Below are 17,329 nucleotides of genomic sequence, written 5' to 3'. Positions count from 1 at the left end.
ATCTGTCTTCTACCTTCTGTCACTTTTTTTCCTGCAAATGAAGAAGTCCCAAACCCTGCAGCCTTTCTTTCATAGGGAGGGTTCACTAATGCACATTTCTAATGCATCTAATTCCGCATTAGAGCAGGACTGCCTGCTGCATGTGCATCTGGGCTTTTCATAGATCTGTGGCTCTGGGTGGGGACTTTCCATCCAGAGGGAGTTGCTTGCTTGCTGTGCGCGATCGCTGAGCCTGCATGGGGGGGGGGGGGTTTGCAGGGGAGACTCTTTGCTCCATCAGTTCTTGGCTTTCTCCAAAGAGAAGGGGCAACGCAACGCCCTTTGAGTAACCGAGGAAGGTAAGCAAGCAACCCCCCTGGTGGGCTCGATCCTGCAGTTCGTTTCTTGGCTGTGCTGTGTAGTGCACTCCCAGACAGGAGAGTTGGAAAGGATCATCAGACCCTACCTGGGGAGGGCTGCCCAAAGCAGCCCCTGTCCCCTGCATCTGGTGCTGGATCAGTGGTTCCCAAACTTTTGAGCACCGGGACCCACTTTTTAAAATGACACTCTATCAGGACCCACCTAGGTTTACCAGACTTTTAAAAAAGATCTAGAAAGAAATAGTATTTTATTTATCTATAATAACGAGCAAAAAGACTCTCAAACATTTATCTCCCTGCATTTACACATGCTTGAAAACTGCAGGAGCTCAGCTCCTTGCAGCAGAGTTAGCAGCAATCTTGCAAACTGCAGGAGCTGAGCTCTTTGCAGGGTAATTAGCAGCTACGGTTTCTGATTTGGCTTGAGGCAATTTGCTATCTGATCTTTCCATCACCTTTTGGCAACCCACCAAGAATCTTTTGAGCACCAGGACCCACTTTTTAAAATGACATTCTCTCAGGACCTGTCACGACCTGATTTTTGGATACCCACCTAAAATCAGCACAGTTTGAGAACCACTGTGCTCAAGAAAGACTGCATCCAAAGGCTGCATTTGTATTTTGGACAGAACCCAGCCTTGTGGGCATCGCACTAGCAAGGGCATCCCATGCACACAAAAATCCTCCCTGCATCCCAAGGTTCTGAGCTGCAGAATATTAACAGCAGGCTGGCATGATTGCTGGTGAGCTCCTAGAGTGTGTGTGTGGGGGGGGGGGGGGAAGGCAGTGCAGGTTCTTCTCAGTCCAGGGCGTGGGGGGAGGAGCAACAGAGGCAAGTGGGTGGGCTGAGGTAGGCACCCCCACCAATCTACCTGAGACAACCACTTCAGTTGGCCTCAGGGAACAGCCAGCTGCCCCACACCTACCACTGCCTGTTTTTTAAAGAATGTGTTTAAAATATTGTCTATCCCCTCCAGGAAGGGAGTTGCTCTGGGTGGCTCACGACATATTCAACTCAGAAAAATATAATAAAAGCTGATTCAGTAACTAACAACAAGAAAAGCACATTAAATCAGACACACAACATCAGAAAGCAATCAAAACAGTATAACAGGAGACTTGGATCCAATGGATGACCTTGCTGCAGTTCTCCATGCATTTCAGCAGAATACATTTTCGGCTGTTTTTGGGGCTACTTCCGAAAAGTGGTTGGAAAAGCCAACTGGTCCAAAAGACAGCCATTAGATTGGTAATCAGGACCCACTGTGGGAAGTGTATTTCCCCCGTCAGTGCTTTGAGAGCTTTTCTGATTGCCAGTTTGTTTCTGGATCCAGTTCAAAGTCTCCATTCATTTCAATGTGCATTTTATTTTTAATATGTTAGACTTGATGCTACCATGATATGTGAATGCATTTGGGGAAATGCTGCAGATCTGTTTTAACAGATTATTCTGTATTTGCTTCTAAGGATGGTAGTCAATGGGGCTTACTCCCAGGTAAGTGTGGATAGGATTGCAGCCTTTGGGATGTTTGGGGAACGTTGTGATAGTGAGGACAAAGTGCGCGTGAGGATGAAACCCTGTCACTCTGTGTTGGGTCTGTGCCCTCAGAGAAGTAAACCATCTTGCCATGGCATAGATATAAACAAAATGGTCTGCCATGTCGTAGAAGATGAACTCTGTGCTTCCTTGTTCTGAAAGCTATTCTCTTTCCTCTTGAACTGAAGGTGATGGGCACTCCGGACATAGCCAAGAAGAGGATCCTCCCACCATGGATGACAAAGAGGGTGAATGAACCAGCAGGACTGACCAATCTGGGGGCAAAGAGGAGGAAAAAGGCAGCTTTCGTAAGGTGATTCATGTTTCCTTCTTTCACCCCTAAGGGAGGTTGAATTGCACTGAGGCCTAAAATTATGTGTTTGCTGAACCAGAAAGGAAGTGAATCGCAGGTAGTGGGATGCTGGAGCAGCTAACTTTTGCAAGAAAAAAGGGACCTGCTTATTTCAATTACTGGTGTCCAATCTCCATTTTGGTTGAAGTGAGTATGGTGGTGGGAGATGCTATGCAGCTTTTGCATACAACTAATGGGAAAAGCAAATTTCAGCTCCAGACCAACTGACGGTGGTCTGAACAAAGCCACTTCCCTCATTAGCAAGTTTCAGAAGTGCTGCCTAAGGCACTTGGAGCAAAAGTATATCATGCTGACTGAGTCCTCCAGTGATATTTGTGCTAAACGCAAGCTGGAGGACAGTTCCAAATGGTTGAGGTGCCTTATAGTACTGTCACTGTTGTGCCTGTCACTCCAGTTGTGCTATTCCACTTGGGCAAGTAGTCATCAGTGCAGTCCTTGAATGGACTTTTTGTGTTCCTGTCACTCAGAAAAGCTTCTATGCTGATGAGACTGCAGGTCCATGGCTTCATCGTATTACAGCTTCATCACTTCAGGGTCCTGTTGGGCTGTCTATATTTGCGTTTGCTTAACTCATCTCCCCATACTTTTAAAATCTCTGCTACCCAGCATCATTTCCGGTCCTTGTTTTGTCTCTGTTGTTGATTTCAAACATAGTCTTAATCTCTTTGCCCTTTAAGTGCAAGACGTTTACCCTGGGATGGTGACAACAGCAAGTCTCCCTCCTCCCCCATCGTAAACGCAATTTAACATCTTGAAACATATGAAGACCCAATTTTAGGATTATGTGCTAGAAATTTTTTTCCTGAACTCCTCAGGCCAGGAAATATAACCTGCTTTTCCTTGATGAAAGCTGAGATTCTTATTGTGCAAGGAGCCAGGGTGGAGCAGAGCACAGGAGAACTAAAGGAGGAAAGAAAAATCTACTTAGGGACAAAGAAATGGATAGCCTCACTAAATCCAGCTGAACAGGTCATTGCCCCCTTTCCCCACAAACCAGGTAGAGTTCTTATTTATGTTGCATCATCCCAGTCCATGGAGCTTTACAACCTAAGAGAAGATTGGTACCTGCCACAACAGTCCCACAATCTAAAGACAGACACAGGGGAGACAACAGAAGAAGGGAAAAGGAGCAGTGCTAGGTTAAATAAGGAAGCACCTGTGATGATGTCAGGTACACGTGCCTAGGCTTTGTTGCAGTAAAGCAAAGGGGCTAAGGAGTGGAGCCAAAACCTTCACGGGAAAGATGAATTTTGAGGAGGGGTTTGAAGAAAGCAAGGGAGTGCAGGTGGTCTGTGAGGGAGTTATGGGCAGCAAGGAAGAAGGGGTGAAGCAGAAGACATGATGGTGTCTGGAGGAGTGGGGGTCCTGGGCAGGTGTGTAGTGGGATATGCGAGCTGAGGTGGAAGGCCAGGGAGGGCTTTGAAGGCAAGGTCGAGGAGCTTGTGATGGATCCAGAAGCAGATGGAAAGCCAGAATAAGGATTTAAGAAGGGGAATGGCACAATGAGAGAGGGAAATGGTTTGGTGGCAGACTGCTGGTTAGATGAAAGGAAACTGAGGTGAGGCAATGGAAGACCAGTGAGGAGAAGGTTGCAGTTAGAGTGTGAGATTATCAGAGTGTGAACTGGAGTTTTCAGTGAGGGAGCAGAGAGGAATGGCCTTATTTTTGCAATGTTGTGTGACATGATTTGGTGGCAGACTGGATACGGAACGTGCAGGAGAAAGAAGAGTCCATGAGAAACCAAAGACTTTGAGTCCAACAGGGAGGATGGTGACCACGTTAATGGAGGGGGGGGGGAGTGCATGAAAAGGAGGAGTTGGAGGGAGAAGAGGGGAGAGGTTTTGCCTTGGACATACTGAGCTTAAGACAGTGATGAAGCATCCAGTTGGAAATGTCAGGCCATCAGAGAGGTGGGATTGGCTAGAGGGAGAAAGTCCTGGGCAGTGAAGTAGAGCTGGTTATCATCCACATGCCTATGGTGCTGAAAGCCATAGGATTTGTTGGAATCATCTAGGGACTGTGTAGGAAAAGAGAACAAGGGGCCAGGAAAACAAATCTCTGAAGAACCCTGTCAGACAAAAGGAAAGCTGAGGAAGAACTTCCCCCTGGAGAAACCCTGAAAGTATTATTAGGTTGGAAGAGAACTATATGAGGACAGAATGTAGGGCCAAATCACATTTTATAGGACGAATGTTAATATGATGATGATGATTATTTTTTTGCTCTAGGGTGGGCCTGAAACAGCATGAAACCAAGGGAAGGGGGCTTTAGCTCATTGTCCCTGCTGAAGTTCCCACCCTGATCACATTCCCTCCCTGCACTGTTTTTATTTTTGAAGACCCTTCAATTGCAAGCCAACAGAACTTACTCCCAGAATAACGTGCACAGGATTGCAGCCTCTGGGACAAAAAAAGAGGGGGGGCTAAGTGAATTTCGGAAGACTGCTTATTTCAGAATTCATGGTATGGCTTTTCTTTGCAGGACTGAGACTATTTACTGTATGAATGAAGCTGAGCTGGTGGACATGGCGCTTTGCATTTTGGCTGAGGTAAGCATTGAAGAGGTTTGCATGTTTAGCATGTGCCCACCCACTCAGCTATATCCCCGCCCCCTTCCTTGAGTTGTCCAGCCACAGTGCACCACACAGTACTGACAAGAAGACACACAAATGCAACATGTTTGAGTGGCAGACTGTTTATGGGAGAAATGTCAGCACAATGGTAGTTATCTTGGTTTTGTGTGGTGCAAATATTCTGCCAGCTAAAATGGGTGCCTGCTCATAAGAACCATCAGTGTTAAGGAACACCATGAGCAACTGTACGCAAGAAGGAAACTTCCTTTACAGAGCTACAGCTTTGGTCTACTCCACATGACTCTAATGGCTGCATCACCCCTAGATTTTCTTGCAGCTCTTGTTGTCTGAGGGTAGAGAGAGAAGGGGTAAAATAGCAGAGACTTGTTTTTGCTTTCTCACCTTCTTCTTGTCCACATACAGGGTAGCTATGGTGCATTTCCTTGACCATAGAGTACAGCGTGTAACTTTCTAAAGGGGGACCAGGACTGTGGGTATCACCGGCTCTGCCTTCACAATGCATATCTGCATCTTTCCCTTGCCAGAACGACCTTGTCAGGAACAAGGGCTTTAAGGGTTTAACATGCAGAAATGTGTACAATTGTTTTGTTTGCCAGGACTGCACCGGCAAAGAAGCGGACTTCATTGCACCAGAAGATGAAGTCCCAAAGGCCCAGCCAGGGCCCACAGAGCCCCAGCACAGCGCAGCCAGTAGCAGCAAAGCCAATATCACCACCATAGGATCCAACCTTCCCAACAAGCTGGAGTCTTTAGGCTGTAGTGAGAAGATAAAATCAGACAAAGAAGATGACGAAGACGATGATGCTTTAAAATATGTCCGTGAGATCTTTTTTAGTTAATGTTACTTTTTAGTTAATGTTACATAAGTGCACTGGGTGCAATTAGGATAACTCTTGGGTGTCTTCAAGAAGATACATAGCACAGAGGAGAGGCATGCCACACCCCCATGGCTATTTGGTAAAGGAGGGAGAGAAGTCTCCCTGGGAGAATGAATGTTTTTACTTGAATTATAACACTGAATTGTTATTAAAGAGTAAGGAATGTTGTGCTTCTTCTCAGGTAGTCCTGTTCACAGAGAAAAGCTCTTTAGGACATGTAGAGGTTGACTCAAAGGTTTAGAGACAGACATTCCCATAAGTTACATGAATCTGTATGGATGACCTGAAAGTTAGTTTGAGTCCAGGGGATGCTCTGGGCCATCCTGCCTTAAAGGTACTGAAGTAGATTTATGGCCTTTCGTGGTGGGAAAAAGCAAACAAGTGGCTAAAGGGTTAAAGTACTAGAAGCAGTTCCTTTCCTTCTTGTTTATCTTAAGGAGCCAGCAGAGAGCAAGATAAGGAATGAGGCTGAATGCAGCTGTAAAACATCTACCAGAGTCATAAGATTGAAATAGGGTTTTTTTTGGGAGGTTCCATGTTGCAATCAAGTTCTGTTTATTTCTATCAAGTCACCTGAGGTGCTCTGCATAATGTTGCATCATCCACAATTTATATATGAATGAGAAAAGGTGTACAACAGGAGCATTTGATAGCCATTCTCTTTCTGCTTCCTGCCATTTGCTTCCTGGAATGCTGACCTTCAGGTTCTGTACCACCCATGATAGACTAGAAAAAGGAGCATGAACTCTGCATCAATTTAACCTGCAAAGCACTCTTATGGAATTCCTGTTAGTTAAAGTAGAAAAGTTTGAGCCTTTGTTATTTTTGTTGCTGTGTGTTATTCTGTGTATATTTTATTTTTGAGAACAGTTTTCCTTATGCAAAATTATACAATTTTAAGAATAAATCCTTTTTTAAAATGAGTTTTGATTTGTTTGGGTGAATGTAAAGGTACTCTGAATCTTCATACAGATGCCATTAGGCAAGACTCAGCTAATTTGGGAAGTGGAAGCGAAAGTGGTTATCTGAATGTGTATTGGCTCTTTTGCCTGGGGCGGTGATTCAGGGAATGCAGACAGGCAATGGTGGTAATTGCTGACATATTTGTATGATGAAGGGTCTGAGAGCCTGTTGGAAGGAGCTGTGAGACTGAGTTTCTGGGAGCCAGCACATTAGGATGATATGAGAGAGCTAAAGCTGGGAGTTTTGAAGTAGTTTTGTCCCCTGCTCCTAAAGTTGAGTAATCCAAACTTACAGAGAGTCTCTCCCTGACCCAGCCAGCATGACAGGCCATATAACAGATTTCCATATTCAGCTCCTATGTAAAAGGTTTAGCTGGTGGATAACATCTATGGAATTGTGGATAAAGCTGCCCCTGCCAAAAGGCTGAGGAGCCAGGGGAGCTCACATATTGGAGACTGGCTCTTTTATTTATTTTATTTTATTTTATTTTTATACCACCCTTCCTCCAAAGAGCTCAGGGTGGTGTACACAGCTGCTCCCCTCTTGTTGTCCTCACAACAACCCTGTGAGGTAGGTGAGGCTGAGAGAAAGTGACTGGACCAAGGTCACCCAGGAAGCTTCATGGCTGAGGGGGGATTTGAACCTGCATCTTCCACGTCTAAGTCCACCTCCCAAACCACTACACCATCCTGGCTCTCAGTCTTCAGTAGTGTTGCTCTTCTAGAATAAGTTTTGTATAAAAAGCTGCTTAATGCGACCTAAAAGGGGGCTCCTTAAAGACAGGAATGAGACAGTGACACATTCCACAAATCTCAACTTAGCCTTGAGCAAGCCATGTCATCAACTGTGGGGACCAGAAGGCTCTGCAGGTCCATAGAGGCTTTGCTTGTCAAGGTGGCGTTGTTTCATCAGGCAGTTGCCCAGTCCGTGTGAGTTGCCTTCTGTCCCTTCCTTCCAGAGAGGAATCTGGATATCATTCATGGCCAGGGAGAGAAGACACTGCCATATGCATCTTCCATGGGCACCTGAGCTATTAACCAAGTGCCAATCTTGGCTGAAAAGTGGGGTGTAAATAGAATGCATGTGAGGCACTTTGCAGGGTCCAAGGTGCTGTAACAAAGCATGTGTCACTATGACATTTGTTCTGGTTTTTAAAAAGCCAAACACAAGTTAATGAACAGTGAGTAACAAGACTTTAATTTGAAATGACAAAACTCAGCAGGAACAACATGAGCTAGTCACTCTTAAGAACAATCCTCAGAATACTGCTTTGTTTATTCTTAACGTATAGGGTCTTAGGGGAGGAAAAGGAAGTTCTTCCACTCACTTATCAATAGTTACAAATCAGTATTACATAATGGTATCAACCTTCTCAGTCACCACAGCAATAGCAACTATATACCTTTAACATATCTTTAGCCAAGGTTTGCAAGACAGTCTTATTTGTATGATGACTGGATACATAGGAAACCTTTACCTTGAATTATATACAGCAGCCCCCCCCCCCCATTATATACAGCAGTCCTCTTGATTCTTTTCTCTATATAGCCCTTGAATGAGAATCCTTTTCCTGGTCCTAAGTTTTGATCTGTAGAGTTGACTAAATAAGCTAGCAACAGGTTTGCCCTCACAAAAACTTTCCAATATTGAAGATGTATCCAAATCTCACTGTGGGAGCTAGAGAAATTCCTGGACCTAGCTCTCATTCACTGTAAGGATCTTAGTACTGCCTTTTGGTTTCAGGCCTGCCAACCAAAAAGTTGCAGAAGCAAATCAAGTGAATGCAGAGTTACAGACCAGTCCTAACCAACCCTTCTGCGATGCGGCAGCGTGGAAATGACCTCTGCTACATCCAGCACAAAAAGAGAGGCTGCTGGAGCTCTCCCTGAGGGGACATTTGTCTCTTTCCTTCAGGGTAAGTTCCAGGGGCTGCTATAGGGCTACTCAAGCTCACGCCAGCAAAATCACTGGCACAGGCCGGAGCGGCCTCATATTGGCAGATCAGGTCTGGCAGGAGGAATCAGATCTGGTGGGAGCCTCTGACAGCCCAATCCGCCCAATCCCTCTGACAGCCCAATCCCTTTCTCAGCCCAATCCGCCAGCCCACAGTGCGCCTACCTGCTCAGGTGGGTGCTGATTTCTGACTGGCGCTGGCCTATCCACTTGCACCACCATCTTCTGCGCTGCAGCAAGTGTGCTGTAAGGCATGCTGCAACAGTAAGCACGCCTGTCCCACTGGCAGTAGCTGTCTTAGGATTGGGCTGTTAGAGTAATGTCTTGTAAAACACTGTGCTGCTTCATCTACAACTTCTTTTAAAAAGAACCAGACAGACCCCATGTAATGTTAGCAGGTCTCCACAAATCCATCTTGCCTGCGATGAGGAACCCTGGTCCTCTGGCATGCAGGAGGCACACCAGCAAACAGACCCGCTCTCCAGAAGTCTCACTGGCACTACAGTTTGAAGACTATGAGAGTGTCCAGGAGTCTCACTAAGCAGGAGTGACTCCTGTTCCTTCCTCATACCCAGGCAGAAACTGAGGACCCCAGCCTCTCCCAGGTCTTCTTGCAAGTACCCAAAGATATGGCAAGGCACACTGTGTTAATGACTATACATTATGACTGGCTTATAAACCAAGCCAGAATTTGTGGATACCTGTAGAAGAAGCTCACCTATTGATAACTTATCACAAACAGTGCGGGAATTGCAATTAGGCACCGAGAAAAGCCTGAATGCAGCTACATCAGCTACATCAGGTAACTGCTTCCACCTTTTAAAGAATTAACCAAGTTTCATGTCTGGCAGGGACACCAATCCAGGAACATTCCTGCCCCAGTACTCAAAAAAACCACATAAATGGTCATGTGTTAGTAAACCCGACTCTTCCTTAACACATTCATTTTATACTATGGTAATCCCCATTCTCAATTTAGAGCTTGAAAAGGCAGTCTCTGCAGGGTACCAACTTGTCCTTCCATTCCACCCTGGCATTTCATATGTCAGGAAGGTAACTTAGGTGCTTGAGTGCAAATTGTAGCGCCCCAGCCTCCTGTTTTTGGCACCTGTCAGGTGGCCTTATTTCTTCCAACAGCAGTGTAAGGTGGGGGTGGAAAAAGAAAAACTCATACTTGTAATTTTACAACTGACAGACTTTGCAGATAGCCACATACATCCTGGCTTCTGGACGTACATAACAGACCAACACAACATTGGATCTGACCCAGCGAAATACTGAGTCTCTCATGCAGGTGTTGTTCAGAAGGCACTTTCAAAGTTATTGCCCCACAATACTATTTAAACTTGGCACTTTCATACACTCCTAAGAGGCCCCTTCGGGGGGAAGAGTTCTTCAGGGGAAAGGGTATCTTTGAACTGTGCAAGGTACATGGCAGTAATGATCTCATGAAGTAACAGCAAAACCTGAGCCCCAGCTAGGGCTGCAAAAACCTCACCAAGTTCAGACACGTGAATCCACCTCCGAGTCTGGAGGGAAAATAAAGCAAGCCCAACAGGCAAGATCACAGTAACAACAACCAACAGATTACGGACCAGTTTCCACCCATCTTTGTCTTTAAACCAGAGGGCCTGCAGGACAGTAGTGGCAACAAAGAGGCACAAGACTGGTGTGGAATACACACAGACCCTTGACAACACCAGAGCAACCTTGCTAATACCGAGTTTCTCCAAGTCCTTGAAGGGGAGGCAATCCAGTTCTTCAGCTTTCTGGTTCCATAGGCAAAAGTTATAGAAGCCAATTTGTTTGGTGGGAAGGCTGACAATATTCCCAGCTTCCCAGACAAGAGCATAAAACAGGAGACCAATATACCCAGCAGGCAGAGAGAGATGACTCAGGAGCCAGAGGCATGGCCTGCAGCTCTGCCACTGTAGCCCTGCGCTGGGCTTAGCCATGATTCTTGGGAATTTCAGCTGCATTCTCCTCTTGAATACCTGGTTTAAAAAAACAACACACACCCCACACAAAATCAGTCTCATGTATATCAGAAAACAGAGGTTGCACAGTTCTACTTAGGAGACTGCAATGCCATCTCCTGGGTTCACTGCAGGCTCTGTAAGTACCAGAGAGTTGAGGAGAAGTGAACATGGACTGAGATTATCTCAGCCCCTCTTAGATCGGCAGGTCTTCTTACCTTCATGACCCACTTCAGCATCCGTAGTAGGTCCCAGGCCCACTGTGAATAGGAAGCTGCAAGGCAATACGGGGCACAAGCCACTTTTGGCCCACATCACTGGCAGGGTTGCACTGCATCATGTCCCCAACTGCCTTGCAGGCAGCTTTCTCAAGGCCTTCTGAGGTGTGATGCGGCCAATGATGCAGATCATGGACCGGCATGACTCGGAAGCTGCTTCTGGCTGTAGTGGGCCCACAGCCCACCAAAAATTGGGTCATGACTCACAGTTTGGGAAACACTGTCTTAGATGCTTTAGCAACAGGAAATGAGCCTTCTGGTATGTACCAGGAGAAACTCCAATACTAGTGACATCTACATCCAGGGCTCAGGCTGCCTCACAGCGCATTTCCTCTGTGTGTGTGTGTGTGGGGGGGTTGCAGTAGGGAACCATTTTCCCTTTGCTCAGGTTAGGCCCTGAGAGGACAGCAACAGCAGAGAGTTGGGAAGGACATTTAATGTCATGTTGTCCCATTTCACCCCGCCTCAAAAAATCTCTTGTGGCCATCCAACCACTAAGAATAAGTTATCTACTATGTTCTTTGCATTGTTATGCCTGGCTATTATAAGAAACAATACACTCTGATGCAGTAAACCGAGAGGTTCAGTTTTTAACTATTCTTGGATCACCTTGCAGGGGTGGAAAGCTGTATAAACAAAAACCGCTACTGTGCAGGTACTCAGACATTAAATAAAACATGCTTTCCCTAGGTTAAACACAATGATCAGAAATAGAATGACTACTAGGGAAACAACAAGTGACTCACTGAGACTTATTTCCTGTAAATTAAACATGTAACGAAAGTTTATAAGACTACTTTCACTTTCACTTACAAGCCTGAGTGGCATCTTTGGATGCATAAACACCAGCATGACTCATGAGAATATCCTTGTGATCAAATCTGTATCTGTCAATACTAGTTTCCCTTGCTGCGGTTCAGATATTGCTTTACAGGGGGCCTCAATATCTATTTATCTCTTGGCACCACTGCCTCCTTCTTTTAGGCAGACAGCATCCAATTATTTGTTTTAATTTCACACAGACCCAACATCAGCCTTCACTGTTGAGGAAAATCAAGAGTTAATTGTTGTGCTGACACAACTTGGTCTGAGCTTAGATGAACAATAGCGGGGACACTGCTTCCCAAATTTTTCAATTGACGGCTCTCTTGACCTACTGGCTCCGGCTCCCCATTAGGGCTATAATTCTATACATTGTATAGGCCAGTAGTTTTCTTGCGAGGATTCCATGGCTCCCTTGGCTGGTTTCTGCAGCTCCTCAGGGAATCATGGCTCACAGCTTGGGAACCACTGAGCTGGGGAACAGGCATATTAGGTCTAGCGAATACTTGTCTTTAAATAATCTAAATCATCTCAATAGGTCTCTCTCCCTAGATAGTCTTTTACAGAGGCTGGGGAAGCTACAGCCTAGTAATGTCAGGAAGCCTGAAACTGATCTCTCTTTGAGTCAATTTAACAGTGTTAAATTGAGAAACGAGATGATACTGATCAAGTGATGGATCTATTGCCTGATAAGTTTCCATCACTAAGATGGGGAACATATTCATACACTAAGAAAGTTTTGTCAGCTATAGCTTGGGCCAGTCCAAGTCATACTGGTGCCTGATATAGAAAAATCTATGATGGTGCCGCACCCTGTAGTAAAAAATAGAATAATGAAGTATCTAGCAAGTTGATGCCCTTTAATGCACCCAAAATCAGACAACCTGAGTAACGGTTGTAACAGTAAAATGGCATTTTCCTTGCCTATTGGTAGGGTTTGTACTGGTTTCAGTTACCATGATAGTTATGAGCTTATACTATAATGCAAATTGCCAGATCATCATATCACCTTTATTTTGTACCATCCTATTTGGCAACTAGTCTGTTTCTGGGCTCAATTCAAATTGTTGGTTATAATGGCCCGGGACCAGGATATTTAAAGCACAGTCTTTTCCCATATGAATTTAAGGTGGGTCTGTTTAAAAAAATATATCAAAGAATACAAATAAAAGTGTGGTACGCCACCACCAGAAACCTTTCAAAGGCAGAAAAGTGGCATACAATATTTGGATAAATGAATAAATACCATTTGATTGGCAGATACTCTATCATCAATACCATAAACTGGAGTAGTTTATACAGCCATATCTTTGAAAAATTACAAGATCAAAGAAGACTATCCCAAGGGTGGTACAGTGTCTGTGCAGGGTAGGGAAAGGACACTTACCTACTACTCAGCAACAAGTTCCGTGCAACCCACAACAGCCTGATCAAAATGTGTGCCGGGTGTTTATATTCACATGGTTTTGCACATGACAAGTACTGTTCAGCACATCCAAAGATGGGTACAAATCTGTGGAATCTGGGAAAACAAGATTTCAGTACACATATTATAAAAATGGGGGTTGATCACAGAGACCACAGGCTTGCGCATCTAATTTTATCATACCATTCTTGCATCATTTCAGCTTCCAGAATGATGCACTATAGGATGGCAAGAGAAGTTCTAAGGATCACACAGGTGAAAGATGTTTCATTGCAACTGAACTGAGGGCTGAAAGGGTTACCAGATACAAAGTGGGACAGAGTGCCTATACCTTTAAACATTGTATAGAAGAGGGAATTTTGGCAGGTGCAGCTCAACACAGAAGGGTTTAAAAAGCTGCACATGACAAAATTCCCTCTTCTATACAATGATTAAAGGTACAGGCACTGTGTCCCACTTTGTAACTGGTAACCCTAGTTATCTAGTTATAGGCATTGTATCTGTTGCTGGGTTTCCCTATTCATCTGCTAAGTGTAACAGCTTAGGTCCTGCATACCTGCAGGACAGGACTGTCTGGTCTCCAGAGGCTCAGAACCCCAAGATCAATGAGGGGACAGAGCTAGTCTTCACCTAAAGCAGGTGTGTCAAACATAAGGCCTGTGGGCCAAATGTGGCCCCTGGAAGGAATTTATCTGGCCTCTGTTATAATCATCTCCTAGTGTGATGATTGGGCTCTCACGTTATCTTGAAAATATGAACAAGGTTTGCACATTTTCTCTTCTGTTATTTGTAGCTAATGAATTTCTGTGTGAGAAAGAAGTGTTTACTTCCAACCGTCATCTGCTTATGATGTCACTTCCTGCTTAAAGATGTCACTTCCAGCCCTCAGCAGGCACCATGAATGCTAACTTCATCTCTTTGTATGAAACAAGTTTGACACCCCTGACCTAAAGCACAATGCTACTGCAAGCTGTGATCTGCCAGTTGCCACATACAGTACACGTTACACCCTTAAGAGTTACATGCTCAACCCAGTTCAAAGCCTCATATGCCAAAAGAGTTCCAAGGTGTGGTGTTCTCACTGTCCTCCTTTTCCCAATTTCCTGTCTCTCTTCATCCCACTCTCTGACTTACAGGGCTGCCAGAAGTAGTGCCTCCCAGTCCCAGCCTGGAATGGTGACAGAGGAGCTACTGGGCCCAAGAGGCAGCTCCTGTGATGATACAGGGGCTACAATTTGAGAGCAAGTCTGATTGGGGGGGGGGAATGGGGAGTAAGTCTGATGCAGGCATATTTTCCTCCCCCCACCAATTGGGCTTGCTCCCAGAAGGGAGCCTAAGCATTACTGCAGGGGACAAGCCCACTGGTTGCTGCAGAAGAGGTAGACTTGGCAAATGGCATCATGGAAAGGGTTAAACTCCCTTTCCGCAGGCACAACTCAATCCTTTCCCCCTCCCCCTAGATGTTTTTCACTTTTAAAAAAAGTCTCCAGAAGATCCATCCACTCTTATTTGGCCCTTAGAAGGATTCAATCCTGGGCAATATACACCTATCAAAAATATTCATCAGACAGCTCTCAATTTTCAGAGCCAGAAGCCTCTGGTGAACAGTTGTTTTTTTTAATAAAGAGTTTAATAAAAGCTTGTGAGTGTCCCCAGGAGAAAGTGGTGAGCAAGCATTTCCATCAGGCAGGATGTTAAGCAATACATGAATCAAACAAAACAAAACAGGGTGAAGGGAAGAGAAAAGGAAGCCTTTGGTCACACAAAGCTGAGGCCTGGGGTTTGCAGGATGGTGGTGGTTTCAAGCAGACTCAAGTAGGCCAGACACACACAGGTATGGGGTGCAAAAAGATCCCAAGGGCTGAGAAGCTGCTCTGCCTCTGAAAAGACAAGAGGCTGAATTTATTTGGTTCTGTCTCTAGCACTGATTAAGGCAAACCAGAGTCCCCGGTAAAGTTAAGAGCAGAAGTAAAGAAAAACAGATTAGGAAAGAAGGAGGAGGGGTAAGAAAGGATGAGAAGATAATGGCAGATAAGAGCAAGAGAGCAGGATGGGGGAAGGGGGTAGAAGAACAATAAGGAGGTACAGGCAAAATTTAGGGCTAGAAAGAGGCACAGGAGAGAAAACAAAGGGGTGGGTTTGGCAAGAGGTGGCTGCAAGCCTGGGAAGTCTTAGGGCCCAGTCCTACCCAACTTTCCAGCACTGATGCAGCAGCAAGGGCACCAATGTTTCCTTACCTTGTGGAGGCCTCCATAACTACCCTCCCATTAACAGATGCACAACCCATTGGCACAACTACACCAGGGCTGGAAAGTTGGACAGGACTGAGCCCCCAGTGAACACAGTGGCATCCCAGAGGTGCCCAGGTGAGCATGCATGAGCGTTCCACTGCACAAGGAAAAGCACAAAGTGATCCAGGGGGAAGGAAATATAATGCAAGGGGGGGGGCTTGAAAGATCCCACCACAGAATACATATGGAGTCTATCCCTATCTGAAGGGGATTTGATGCTTTCCTGGGAGTAAGCGCCACTGAATAGACCAAGGCTTGTTTCTGAGTAAGCCTGCCTAGACTTGGACTGTATCCCCAAATGGGATGCACGTTGCAATCATGGGGCTTGTTTGTATCTCTTTGGCTCTCACATTCCCTTGTCTAGCCTGCGTTTTCTGATCCCTGACCCAACACAGCGAGAACAAAAACAGCCCCTCCTTTCCAAAATTGGGGGGGGGGGAGGAATCCTATACAAGGGTGGGGGAAGAAGAGACAGAGGAGAGAAACCTCAGGAGACCCCAACTGCAAAGAGCACCTCCCCCAGAGTGCAAAAAAAACAATGCTCTGAAGCGCTCCCCATTCCATTCAGGGGATGTCGAACAGCCCAAGCCTAGGCAGATCTACTCAGAAGTAAGTCTCAGTCTAGTCAATGGAACTTACTCCCAGGAAAGCGTTGCAGAGTCTTGCACCCTAAGGCTGCAATCCTAGCCACACTTTCCTGGGCGGAAGCCCCATTGATTATCAGGGGACTTACTTCTGAGTAGACATAGCTAGACTGAGGCTGCAAGTCACCCAGAAAACCAGCACCGTGTCAACAGGCAAGGGGGGGATGCTAAATAGGAAGACCGTGTACTTACTTGCAGCCTGGCCTCCCACCCAGGGCTCTTGGACAAAGCAGCGGAGCGATCTAGGCGCTGCTTGCCAGGTCAGTCCATCTAAAAGCAGGGCTGGCTGGCTGGTCATGTGCCTCCCAGGCTGGGCGGATTCCCTTTCGATTTCGGTTTGAGAGTCCTGTTTACAGCGTTACGTGACCGCAGCTGATCTGCCGATGCTCCCCGCGCCTCTCCGCCTCCTCCGGGAGGAATCTGATCTCTCTCCTTCCCAGCAGGCGTGATTGCGCCTCCCTTGCATCGCTCACTTCCCCCTGGGCCAACTTTTCCCCTTCGCACCTTCTGTTCCACCTCTTTAGTAACTACCACCCTTAGCAAGGCAGCTACGCCTACAGCCCTAAGCTTGTCTACTCTCAGCAGTGTCTCCCACTAAAGCAGTAAGCGCTACTAAAATTGAGTGCTGGGAGAGTTAAGACACACAAAAGAAAATATTTAGTAGTAGTAGTAGTAACTTTATTGTCATTGTGCTACAGCACAATGAAATTTATGCACCTTTGAGATACAAGCATAAATATACACTACAGTTCCAACAATCACACTCTACACACTCACCCACTCATTCTATACAACATGCATCATAATATAAAAACAGTATAACAGACCATAATGCCCAGGAGCATGGTAACAACTATATCGCCTTATTCAACATAATTATGGCTGTGGGATAAAAACTGTTCAGGAATTGTGTGGTGCTGCTCTAATAGTTCTGTATCGTCTACCCGAAGGCAACAGTTCAAAGAACTTATGAGCCGGATGGAAGGGGTCTCTCAGAATACTGTGTGACTTCTGCAGATAGCGAGATGTATAGATGTCCTCCAAAGCTGGTTGATGATGTGCTGCGCGATCTTAATAATTCTCTGCAGAGCTTTTTTGTCCCCTGCAGGGCAATTTCCTTACCACACCAAGATATCATAGGTTAGGACACTCTCAGTGGTGCACCGATAGTAAGACACAAGCATAACCCAGCCTGTAATGAGTCTGTGGAACTCCTTGCCACAGGGTGTGGTGATG

At 45.7% G+C, this 17,329-nt stretch overlaps 2 protein-coding genes across 2 annotated transcripts; one reads left to right on the top strand and one right to left on the bottom strand.

Annotated features, from left to right (window-relative positions):
* The first annotated feature begins 249 nt into the window (after positions 1-249).
* On the top strand, positions 250-6,663 carry CYREN (cell cycle regulator of NHEJ). The gene is made up of 4 exons (XM_066634287.1): positions 250-338; positions 2,085-2,209; positions 4,751-4,817; positions 5,459-6,663. Exons 2-4 carry the CDS (start codon positions 2,088-2,090, stop codon positions 5,699-5,701), a joined length of 432 nt encoding a protein of 143 aa, XP_066490384.1. The 5' UTR covers positions 250-338; positions 2,085-2,087; the 3' UTR covers positions 5,702-6,663.
* Positions 6,664-7,877: 1,214 nt separating this feature from the next.
* On the bottom strand, positions 7,878-16,477 carry TMEM140 (transmembrane protein 140). Its single transcript, XM_066634025.1, has 3 exons — positions 16,286-16,477; positions 13,120-13,254; positions 7,878-10,650 (listed from the first exon to the last, which is right to left on the bottom strand). Exon 3 carries the CDS (start codon positions 10,633-10,635, stop codon positions 10,012-10,014), a length of 624 nt encoding a protein of 207 aa, XP_066490122.1. The 5' UTR covers positions 10,636-10,650; positions 13,120-13,254; positions 16,286-16,477; the 3' UTR covers positions 7,878-10,011.
* Positions 16,478-17,329: the final 852 nt, after the last annotated feature.

The sequence above is a fragment of the Tiliqua scincoides genome, chromosome 7, assembly GCF_035046505.1.
Source record: "Tiliqua scincoides isolate rTilSci1 chromosome 7, rTilSci1.hap2, whole genome shotgun sequence".
In the NCBI taxonomy this organism is placed as follows: domain Eukaryota; kingdom Metazoa; phylum Chordata; class Lepidosauria; order Squamata; family Scincidae; genus Tiliqua; species Tiliqua scincoides.
This window is presented reverse-complemented; position numbering and strand designations above follow the sequence as displayed.

What these genes read in the sequence shown, in the direction of transcription:
- CYREN (XM_066634287.1), top strand. Translation starts at nt 2,088, where the DNA reads ATGGGCACTCCGGACATAGCCAAGAAGAGGATCCTCCCACCATGGATG. An exon ending in AAAAAGGCAGCTTTCGTAAG is followed by an intron (nt 2,210 to 4,750) that starts GTGATTCATGTT and finishes TTTTCTTTGCAG; the next exon opens with GACTGAGACTATTTACTGTA. An exon ending in CGCTTTGCATTTTGGCTGAG is followed by an intron (nt 4,818 to 5,458) that starts GTAAGCATTGAA and finishes TTTGTTTGCCAG; the next exon opens with GACTGCACCGGCAAAGAAGC.
- TMEM140 (XM_066634025.1), bottom strand. Translation starts at nt 10,635, where the DNA reads ATGCAGCTGAAATTCCCAAGAATCATGGCTAAGCCCAGCGCAGGGCTA.